The 11528-nt window shown below is 40.1% G+C and overlaps 1 protein-coding gene across 1 annotated transcript; it reads left to right on the top strand.

Annotated features, from left to right (window-relative positions):
- Positions 1–3151: 3151 nt before the first annotated feature.
- nyx (nyctalopin) lies at positions 3152–6911 on the top strand (the record flags this gene model as incomplete). The annotated part of the gene is made up of 3 exons (XM_067515952.1): positions 3152–3469; positions 3658–3962; positions 4497–6911. Coding segments are annotated over 3 exons (1449 nt in total), but the record flags the coding sequence as incomplete, so codon positions are not given.
- Positions 6912–11528: the final 4617 nt, after the last annotated feature.

Genomic DNA, 11528 nt, shown 5'->3' with positions numbered 1-11528 from the left:
AAAAACGATTTTTCCAAAAAAATAAAAGTCAACAATTATTCTGCATGGCAGCATATGTTGCTTCAAAACCTGTTTACATGTCACACGTAAATGAATTTCAGATTTTAATTCATCAGGCCACAGGACAGAGAAGGCAGCAGTGTTACTAGATCTTGTTTATATATGGTTGTTTCTTTGCGTGTTTCCATTTGCATTTGTGGATGCAGAGACAAATTGTGTTCACTGAGAGTTGTTTACAGACATGTTCCTGAGTCCGTGCAGTGATTCCCACTTCAGGATCATGTCTGTAATGCAGGGTTATCTGGGGGCCTGAAGGTCACAACCATTCAATGTGGGTTTTTCATGTCATTATCTATATTCTGTGTTGTAATATAAAGTATAGATGCTGAATCTCCTGAATCCTTTGCAATTCTGTGCCTAATTGTGCAGATATTTAAAACCCATCAGTCAATTTAAACATTTGATATGTCTTTGTGCTGTTAATAATCAAAAATAGGTTTGCTACTTATTGCATTCTGCTTGTTTACGTTTTACACAGCATCCCAACTTTTTTGCACAGCACAATATTCCTATTTAACCAAAAGAGAAGTCCATTGGACATGGACAACCAAAGTTTCAGCAACTTATTTCACAGGTTTCATTGATCACCTTTCTCATCAGATCACTCCATTTTAACATCTGCATTTCTGATAAGTTTGATGTCCGTCTTGATGCTGTTTGTCCTTAAAGGGTCTAATCTGGGTTCCTAAGTTACCGATCTGCCTCTGTGGCCTGAGCCGAGAGCTTCACTTTACTTCTGTAATCCTGCCAGCCGCCCATCAGCCCATCCAGGGGATTTGAGTGCCATTAAGAGATGGCTTTTTTGGTGTGTGTATGTGTGTCAGGAGGATGAAGCGGAAAAACCACAACCGCAAAGAAGAACTGTCAGTCAGAAGCGCCCTGTAAGCTGGCTCAGTTGTGCTGCTGAAGGTGCACCGTGCCGACTGAAATGGGACACACAGGATGGACACGTGCCAGAATCTTTCAAATGTTTCTTAACACGAACGGAGGCAACTCTCTGGAAAGATCTACAGGTATGTCACTTATATTTTAGCTTGTTGAGTTTAACTTCCTTGCATTGGTGGTGGTTTGGTGCTCTGTTTGCCCAGGTATTGAACGTGGAAGGATTAATATGCCTATCAGACCTGAGAGGTTAGGGGCCTCTTGGACACTGTATATAGTGAATGTCAATATTTCTCGACAGCCAAAAGGCCACAAAGATACAGAATGAACTTGAAACAACTGCAGATTTGCAAAATAACCACTGCCATAAAAACAAGGACTGGCCACTCAAACAAACATTACTATAAATAGGCTCAAAACCAGCAGTCTCTCACTTAGTATAAATCAGAATTGGCCAAAAATAGATGTAAAATGACCGCACAGAGACCCGACCAGCCACGGAGATGGACAGAGACCAAAAAAAAACTACATACAGATGAAAACCTACAACAGACACAAAATAGGATGCAAAACAAATACAGGTGTGTAATTTTTTTTTTCATCAACATCAGTAAATGCTTCATCTGCAAAACAAAAATGGTCAAGGAGTTTATTAAACTAAAAAGTTTGCATCCCCCTGTATGAAATGTTCTCTAAGACTTTGTATTTGTCTTTTATAACCTCCTTTAACCTGTTTAGGCACCGTCTGACCGGCATTTCTATCCCTTCAGGTGTAATAGTCCACCTGGTTGCTTCAGCCTTCTTCAAATCCATCCACGGGTTTTAGTTAACTCTGGAAACTGGTTAATTTTTAAAGCCATCGCTTGACTTTTCCTGTGCTATAGATCTTTTTCTTGTTGACGGATCCAGTCCCTCTTCATTTTTAGCTTTTTGATTGATGAGACGAGGCTTTGATTTAAAATCTTCTGATATTGAGCTGCCACCGTGTTTGACTGGAAAGGTGTTCCCCTCCGCATAGTTTTATTCTCCATTGTTGAGCATCTGTGTTACTTCTGATGAGGAAGGAACATTTGCAGTAGCTAAATGTGCATTTAAATATTACGTGGATGAGAAAGAAAAAGTCAAACTTTTGTTTTTGGTCATTTCAACGTAGGTGGATGTTAAGTTTTTCTCCTAGCTGTAGAGGAAAAAGTCCAAAAACCTGCAAAACAAGATGCCAAATGACTGCGGAGATTATGAGTCATTATACCTCTAAGAATTAAACTCTGCCTGCTTCCCCATTTTACCAGTTAAAGCTGAAAGTTTTATATAATTTTTATAATTACATAATTTATGATAATACATGCTGCTGTTCTTTCTTTTTTTTGTGCCATTTCAGGTGTCTGTTAATCCTGGCATGTCCCAGATGAGAGACTACAGTAATGACTGTCATCACGTTCACTCGTTAGTGTCAACCTCTTCACTCTCTGTGCTTTTTCTTCACAAACTGACTTTGGTTTCATCCCAAAATTATTATTTCACAGCTAAAGATTTGTTATCCATAAACCAACCAGAAATTTGGGTTGTCCTCCAAACGGAGGGCCATTCAAATTGGTGAATATTCAAAAACGTTTCTTTGCAGATTACTTGCAAAGAGACTTCAAACCTGATTATCAAACCATCAATCTAACAGTGAAAGAAAAAAAAAATCAAATAATGTTGCATTAGAATATTTACAGAGGGCTATAAAAAGATTAGCAAATAATGCTTTGGGGGATCAGAAATGAAATTGCAAAGCCGAGCAAATATAACCCAAATGTTCTGAAGGAATGAACAAGTTGCATTACACTTTTAAAGCAAATTGCATATAGGAGTCCAACAAACTCCCACACAGAGTGAAGTGCAATAAAACAATTTTACAGAGTGAAAATGCACATATGTAATAAACAAACTGATTAATCATTTTAGTCATTTTTCATTGAAAATGCAAACATTCACTGCTCAAATGAACAGAATTTCTGCTTCGTTTATGCTGAACTGAATAGAATAGACTTTGAACTATTTTATAGACATTTTCTGGAAAAGTCAAATAACCCAAAAAATATTTAAAGGATCAGTGAATATAATTGTTAGTTTCTGAAAAGGTTCCTGTAGATGATAAGTAAATGTAGTAAAAATGTGAAGTAACAGAAGAGTTGTGTTCACGTGTGATATCACGCTATCACTTTGATATCCGTGCCCTCCCTCTGTCCACCCCCCAGTCTCTGTGCTGTGCCTGCTGCCTCAAGCGGTGCTGGCCCGCTGGGCTTGTGTACGGGCCTGTCCGGAGTTCTGCTCCTGCACTCAGGAGAAGAGCTGCAGCGTTCTGTGTGACCGGGCCGGACTGGCTGAGCTGCCCAAAGAGTTTCCCTGTGAAGCCTCCGCCATCAACCTGGACAAGAACAGAATCAAATTCCTGTCTGAAAGGGCCTTCGGTACCCTGCCCTCACTGAAGTCTCTGTCTCTGGACCATAACAACATCACCTTCATCACCCCCGGAGCCTTCAAGGTCTGAAGTTTGAGTTCTTATGTTAGACTGAGACAGAAATCCATTCATTATCTGAACCACTTTTCCTGTTGAGGCTCACAGACGGGCTGGAGCCTGTCCAAACTGTCGTTGGGCATCAAACTTGTACTCTGATACTGTCCTCGAATAAATGTTAATATTTCACACCTTACTGAACCTCTGTCCCGCAGGGCCTCTCCAACTTGTTGGAGCTGAAAATGGCAGACAATGAGTACATCAGCTACCTTCACACTCGGACATTCACAGGAATGAAGAAGCTCATTCGTCTGGACCTGTCGAGCTGTAACCTGTTCAGCATCCCCGACCGTATCTTCATCGAGCAAATGGCGCTGAAGGAACTGCTCTGCTTCCAGAACAACTTCAGGAGGATCCCCGGAGCCATCAGAGGCATGGAGAACCTGACTCACATCTACCTGGAGAGGAACAGGATTGAGGCGGTGGCCTACAACTCCCTGCTGGGCCTGGGGAGCCTCAGGTTGGTCACAGACTGGAAGGAGCTTCAGTGTTATAAACCAGCATATTATTAACCAAGCTCCACTGCCGCAGTTTAGTCCATATATATTTGGGAAGTAACAATATTTTTAAATGATTTGACTTCGCACACCACCACATTAAATTTAAAATATACACATGTAAACTGTCAGCTTTTTTTCCCCTACATTTTACGGCCGTTTTAATTTGTAGAGTTCCAGGTTTACAGGCTTAAAAGTCTAATCATTTAAATTGTCAATTTTAATACTTGGTTGCAAATCCTTTTGTAGATGAATTTGAAAACCAAGGGACATTGCAAGATGCCGGGTGCCTTCTATCTAGAGTTTTACTATTTTAGCTTAAAAATCATTTAGTGTCACAATTGCAGATTATTTTCTGTCAGTCAACTAATTCTTTTAGCTTTGGTTTGGAGAGTCCCCCGTTTTATCTGCTCATTTCGGGTTGACTTGCTTTAAGAAGCTCTTAATGTGAAAAGCACTCCTTCGTTAACATCCTCTATGTCTTCGTCTTATCTCAGGTACCTGAACCTGCAGGAGAACCGCATCAACGTGATCCACGACCAGGCTTTCCAGGACCTCGTGCGGCTGGAGAATTTCTACCTTAATGACAACCTGCTGTGTGCTCTGCCCCGGCTCGCCTTCAAGGGCCTCATCCGCCTCAAGATGCTCAACCTCGGGGGGAACCAGTTAATCAACATCTCCAAGACCTGGTTTAGTGACCTAGTGGAGCTGGAGGTCCTGTATTTGGACAGGAACCAGCTGCTGTACATCGAGGAAGGCACTTTTGAGAACCTGACCAGCCTCATCACACTCCACCTGAACAGCAACAACCTCACCACCCTTCCGTTGCCTGTTTTCCAGCCCATCTACCTCCTGGGACGCCTCTACCTCTTCAAAAACCCCTGGGTGTGTGACTGCTCGCTCGAGTGGCTGAAGGAGTGGATGGAGAACTACAAGCTGGTGCGGGACATTCCCTGTACCTCGCCATCCTCCGTGGCAGGGCTGGATCTGAGCGAGGTGGCGTTTGCCAAGGTAAACGGCACATGTGTGGACCCCGAAGAGCTGAACCTGACCACTGCCTCCTCACAGATCGCCTCCACCACAGAGAACCGCTTCAACAGCCTCATCTCCAAGCTGCTCCAGCAGGAGCTGAGGGAGGAGATGGGGAACGGGACTGAGAGTCGCCGCAACAGGACTTTACTGGAGCCTGAGGAGAGTCAGCTTTCTGCTGCTGTCAGTGCGCAACAGGCTCAGGAAAGCCAATCAGTTCTGTGTGTCACTGTAGTGTGGCTCATCGTCTTGATTGGCCAGTCAGATATTACTTCTTGTCTCTATTGCACATGAGAACTACGGCGAGTTCCTTTTGAGACAGAAAAGTGGTTTTTCAAACTGCCAACAGGATAAAACATGGTGGATTTAGCCAAGCAAGCACCAGGGAGTAGTCCTCCTGGCACCGATGTGAGCCTGCGCTGCCGAACGCAGGATTCAGAGGAAGTTTGGGAATCTTTGCACCGTCACAAGGAAGATTATGTGCGGCCGTTTATATTTATGGATAAGTACTCGCATAAAAGAAATCGCAGCTCCATGCAGGATATACATCTTTCCAAGCTGCTTAGAAGCAGCTCTGCCAAAGCTGTACCATTTCAAACTGGGGATTAGTTTTCAACATGATGGAAAAATGTACATGTGAACTTCCAGCTTTTGTTACATAATACTTAATTTAAAAATTTATTATGTAATAATCATAGCATTTCACCGTCTGTTCAGTATTTATGTATTCTCATCCACATGTATGTGTAAAGTTAAGGGAGATAAAAGCTCCTGTGGTTATCTCCTAAACAGATGTTCTCTCTGCTCGTTTCCATTCATTCAGCTCTAAATGTAGGTTCTGCAGCTTTTCCATTAATCTTCTTACCGCACGTTCCTCGGTGTCATTGCTGCTTGTGTAGGCTACAGCATGGAGGATGGACTGGTTCTCGCTACGTGGGGGGGTGGGGGGTATGCACTGGGTGTCATAGCCACGTGTCAGGCTGTAGATTGTAGGTGTGGCAAAAGAAAGATTACGTTGAAATTGACCGTTAGTGAGTTGCAGGATGGATGTGCTCTGTGTGGCTGCTCTTTCCACACCAGCCTTCTCTGTGTGAGTAGTTTGGCGCGAAGAGGCTGCTGAACATTTGACTGACTGGCGCGGTGGCTCGTTCTTGCTTCGGTCAACCAGGTTCAGCGATGAGCTTCAGTTCATTGTGGAGGCCGCATCCCATCTCTCTCATTTAATGTTGTACTCATGGAGCTGATTTTAGCCTCTGCACCACTGCAGGAATGTAACATACTGTGTGTTCACAATCTCTCTGTTATACTGGTTTGACGCTCACAGTTATTTAGGAAAAAAACAGTTGTGCTTCATATTCCATGTCCTGTCAATAAGAAATATACAATGGTTTTCTGGGAATATTCTGGACTCACATAAGGGTTGGTTAGTTATGGTAAGGTGAGATGATATTAAGTCCGATTGGTTGTATTAGGTTTGATTGGGTTAAAGTAAGAAGTAAAGTAGATTTTCTTGATCCGCAAGAGAAAATTTTATAGGAAATTTATACTTACAGGAAACATGGTGACAAAGTTTCTTAAGTCTGTGAAACCTGACAACCAGTGATGAAACGCAAAATATTTTTTGAGTATTTTCTTTCAGTGCTACTTCTACTTCATATTTTAGAAAAAGGCTGCACATTTATCTTTAAATACTTAATATATATTATTCTGCAGACATCTTAAATAAAAATGAAAGCTAAAAAAAAGAAAAAAATGAACAGCATGGCTAAACATTTAGACAGGCACTTTTTCCACATTAAGTATATTTCATAGTTATACATGTTCACTTGCAATAGAATATTTCTACTGTATGATATTAATACTTTGACTTAAATAAAAAACCTGAAAGCAATCAGTGTAAATCTGTGTCGTACATACAACGTAAATTATCAATCCAAAGTTCATTTTATTGGAAACTTAATTCTTATTTTTTTTGTTCATTGGCCTGCCCTCATGTATTTGACATGTTTTATTTATCTTTCATTTATTTCTGGCCACCTCTGCACTGACTAGATCCTTCCAGCAATTACTTGAAAGGAATTAACTGATGGATTGAAACTGATGGTTGTTTTTTTTTTTTTTTTTTTTTTTTTCACATATTCCAAGCATTAATTTCAGCTAATAAATTAGAAACAATCAGACCTTATATAAAGTTTCACTTTCACAAATAACTCGTTTCTGTTGCCATATAACAGCCGCGGTTTCACTTTAATGTGAAATGGGTAATAATTCATATTTTTCTTTTGGGAAGGTGAATAAAACATGGAAATCAGGCGAAAGGCGTAATAACTGCTGAACCAGGTGAAGGATCTAACGGTTTTAAAAAACGGAATTGTGGTAACACCGTTTTTGCGTTATCTGCTTATGAATGAATGGTTTTTAACGTTAATTCAACTACCCAGAAAACTAAATGGGGGGACAATTAATTTCTTTATTAAAACTTGTTCCCTCTTTCAGAGGCTCTGATTGGTTGCCTCCCGTCCAAGGTGAGCCCAGGCCAGGTAAAGCCCGGCGAAGCTGCAGCCCTTGATTTAATAACGGCTTTGGACATTTGGACTTGGTGACTGTTCGTCAGTGTGAAACAACCGTTTTCGTAAAAACAGCTAAGTTAGCAGCTAAATCCGTGAAAACAAACACGTTAGCATGTTTTCGGCTAAAATGCTGTTAGCGAAATGCGCGAGCTGAGCTGGCTTGAAGGTTAAAGGTGGGGACAACACACCTGCCCATGGGAACTGGATATTAATTTACCGCTTTTCCTCCACGACGAAAGATTTCGGCTTCAAAAAAGTAAGTCAATTTTTTTTCTGTCCTTTTTTTTTTTTTTTAAATTGCTGTTGATTTTTCATAAAGCTAATGTTAGCTTAATGTCTGTGGTGCTTTACAACTAGCTAAACTAGGTACGTACTGTTTAGGTTTGCTGTTGTTGGTGTTCTGGAGGTTTTATTGCTTAAGATGCACAGTTTGCCCCGACATTAAAGTTGTTAGAGCCTCGGGGATATGAAAGTTCCTCCCAGGCAGAGTTTTTTTTCTCTCCCCCCCATTTATTAGCATTTATAAGGTTCTTTATAGAGCTAACGTTAGCTGTTGGTTTCTCTTAATCCACCGGTGATGTTTGCAAAACCTGTACGTTCGTTTTAAAACACTAAATATTATAACAACATTTTCAGATTGACAGGAGACGTTTGTAATCGTGTGGGCGGGAAAAAAAAACCGTCTTCTGTTTAAGACAAATTGCTTTTTATTTCGTCCATCAAGTTGTTTCTTGTTCTGTTAGCTAGTTGACGGTCCGCCATCTTTGTTTAGATTGAGAAGCAGCGTTTGAACTTGGAAAATGGCTCGAGTCGTTTTACTGCTCAGTGGACTGAATAGTTGATCACCCAGACATTTAGAAGACTATTTGGTGATTCTACAAATTGCTTCAGAACAAGTGCACATCATTTTAATCCATCAAATAAACTTTAGGACTGTTTAGCAGATGTTCTGATGTTAATGTTAGCAGTCTGTCCTGAATGATGAGACATTTTTGAGGAGGGAAAAGTAGCATTTACACCCAGTACGATGACGCTTTGTGGGACCAGGGTTTGTAGAGTGTAAAGTGAAAAACCTCATTTTCATCATTTAATGCATCGATCAGTTTTGAATCCAAATCACAACTAAAGACAAATACAATGTGCATTAAAATGTCTACATTAACCAGGCGCGTTTTGCAGATGTGACGCGTGCATTCTTGCCATTTAAAAACCCATGTTTGACAAAAAGCAAGAGACAGCTGTCGCTGCTCGCCACTGTCTCTTTGATGCGGATGCTAATGCTGATTACACGCCAGCGAAACGCAGTGTTCTAATCACTCACTTGGGTTGATTGAAATCACAAAATGCAGCAGGGGTCAGCTCAGTGCACGTTCACCTGAAATGTACAAGCCCCTCGGCGCACAGCTATATTTGAATATATTTGAAAGTCCACTTTAATTTCTCATGATTTACATTCTGCAGACTGGGTTGTTTCACATGTAAAATGTTTGGTAATTGTGAAAACAGTTTAAGGAAAAATACTTTTTATCTATCATAGCCTCACTGATATAAATGAGGTGGACAAAATAACCAAAATACTTGTCAGCATAGTAAAGCTATAATAGTTACAGATCCAGAAAGAGCGTAGAGGTAAATCAGGCCCTCTCCAAAACACTGATGAACTCCATCCATTTCCTGATGGAGGATTTACTGCAGGACTGTTGGTTTGAATGGTGTAGCTTTGTCTGAGAACCTAATGTGTTGGTTTAATTTAATTTGTTTTAATTTTGGAGGGATTTGTATGTAATTCATACATTTGCTAATGACTGAGGCCTTGGTGTGAGTTTGTGTGTGTGTGTGTGTGTGTGTGTGTGTGTGTGTGTAAAGCTTCCGACGTTTTCTGCTGCAGAATGTGAGGTTATTGTTGTACTTTCCTGTTTTGCACTTTTGAGCTGCAAAAGTAACATTCATTTCAAGCTTAATGCAGTTTTATTACAAAGTGGAAAATGTTTGCAGTGTCATTTTCAACTGCAAATGTAGCGAACGCTTGAGAATTTTGAATGACAGATTAGTAGTTTGAGCACCTTTTTATGATCGTTAGCATACAGGAGCCATTGTACCTAAGATCACTGTACAAGGCTCCTGTTTTGCTGTGATTTTGGGAAAATGTTCATTTACTGAAATGTCAAAAAGTAAAAATAGAATTTGATGGCGTGAAGCTCGAGGTCTGCTGTCAGGAATCAGCCAACGAGTTTAAAGAGTCTTAGAGAAGAAGTAAATAGTCCATGTGTCAGTGAGTTGGGAGCAGAGCAGTATCCACAGTTTCCTACTTTTCTCCAGTCCAGTATCCTTCTAGCACACTTTACTGTGTTGTAAATTAAATTTAAAGTTCCCATAATGTCATCAGACTGGATGGCTTTTGTCCCAATGCTCCCAGGTGTTATAAAGCTGTGTGACTCCCCCAGTCCAGACTCTTCTTGTCTTGTTAGGAAGCTCTAGTGGTTTCAGACCGTTTTCACTTTACAGCTACTGTGACCTCTGTACCTCTGAGAACTTTATAATGCTTTAGAAATGATGGTATACAGCTGTCTGCTAACTGAATGTTGTTATTCTGTAGGTCTATAGAATATGTCTTAGATATTGTTTTGGTAGTTATGTCCAATCAGTTCAGTTTACCTTCCAAGCGTTTAATTACTTTTGTTAATAGATATTAAAGTTTTCAATTGTACAAATTTGAAAACCTTTAAAAATATGACGTCATTTTATACGATTACCGTAGTTTCCCATTGGAAATTAAATTTACAACATAGTAAGGTCTGCAAAAAGAAAAGGGTGTGAATATTTTCTGAAGCAACTGCACTTACACTGCTGAAATGTAGAAGCTGTCTACTGTAGATATTTTAATTAATTCCCAACATATTGATACTTGAAGCCAAATGAAGCCACTGTAGTTCCTCATCCTCTGTGGAGTAAGTCAGTCTGGATTTTGTTCTTATATAAAAGGCAGTGCTCTATTTAAGAAACTTGGCAAATGCTGCAAATCCTCTTTAAAGTCTTGCATATTCCACATACAGGTGCAGGGTGTAAGATTTAAAGGGATTTATTACAAGATATCTAGTACAATATTTAGAATGATATTATATTGTTTTCTGCTCGAGTGGGGATTTAGCCTAAACAAATATTTTTTTTTTTTGATAAAACATGAACTACACCATGGACAAAGTAACATTTTTGCCATGTCAGCGTTTTGGAAAAAAAAAAAAAAGAGGAATAAAAAGGTGTAATCACTAACTTTAGTAGGAATGTAGTTCTACATGTTTGCCCCAAAACTATATTTGATCTTTACTTGGACCCAGAAGACCAAGTGACGAAGAGTTAAAAATGATTGTTTATCTACTTTCCATGATACTAAATGTGTTAATTAAAATACATTTCTGCACGTATAGCTGTATAATCTAAATCCGCGAAGTGCTTGATGTGGTGGTAGATGACGCTGCAGCTGACAGCACTGTAGTTTTCCCTCACACTTGGAGGGGGAGTGTATTCAATCACACCCCTACAACACTGGAACGTTTGAAACAAATGTGCTCGCAGAACCCGTCGCATTCAGCCCACAGTTGGTGTCGTGCTAATGTGCAGTGCAAACAACAAAAAAGAGCCACTCCAGGGTAAAGCCTTTTTCAACACATAAAAGGAAATGTATTAAAAAAAAACTTCATACTGAAGAACTTTTTTTTATCATTGCAGAGTCATTTACAGAAGGCCAGTTATTTGTAAGTCCGTCATATACATGGTTATTCAGATGCACACGCTGCCTCCCCCTCGCAAAGTCGACACCTTTGCAGACTGTTAAAAATAAATAAATAAATAAAATCTGCATTTTTATTTCTCTCGTTGATCTTTAAGACTCTTGGGACATCACATTTTTGTCATGGTAAATGAGGAATAAGG

This window comes from Channa argus, chromosome 9 (genome assembly GCF_033026475.1).
Source record: "Channa argus isolate prfri chromosome 9, Channa argus male v1.0, whole genome shotgun sequence".
Classification (NCBI taxonomy): domain Eukaryota; kingdom Metazoa; phylum Chordata; class Actinopteri; order Anabantiformes; family Channidae; genus Channa; species Channa argus.
Note: the sequence above shows the minus strand (reverse complement) of the source record. Positions and strands in the feature narration are given on the sequence as shown.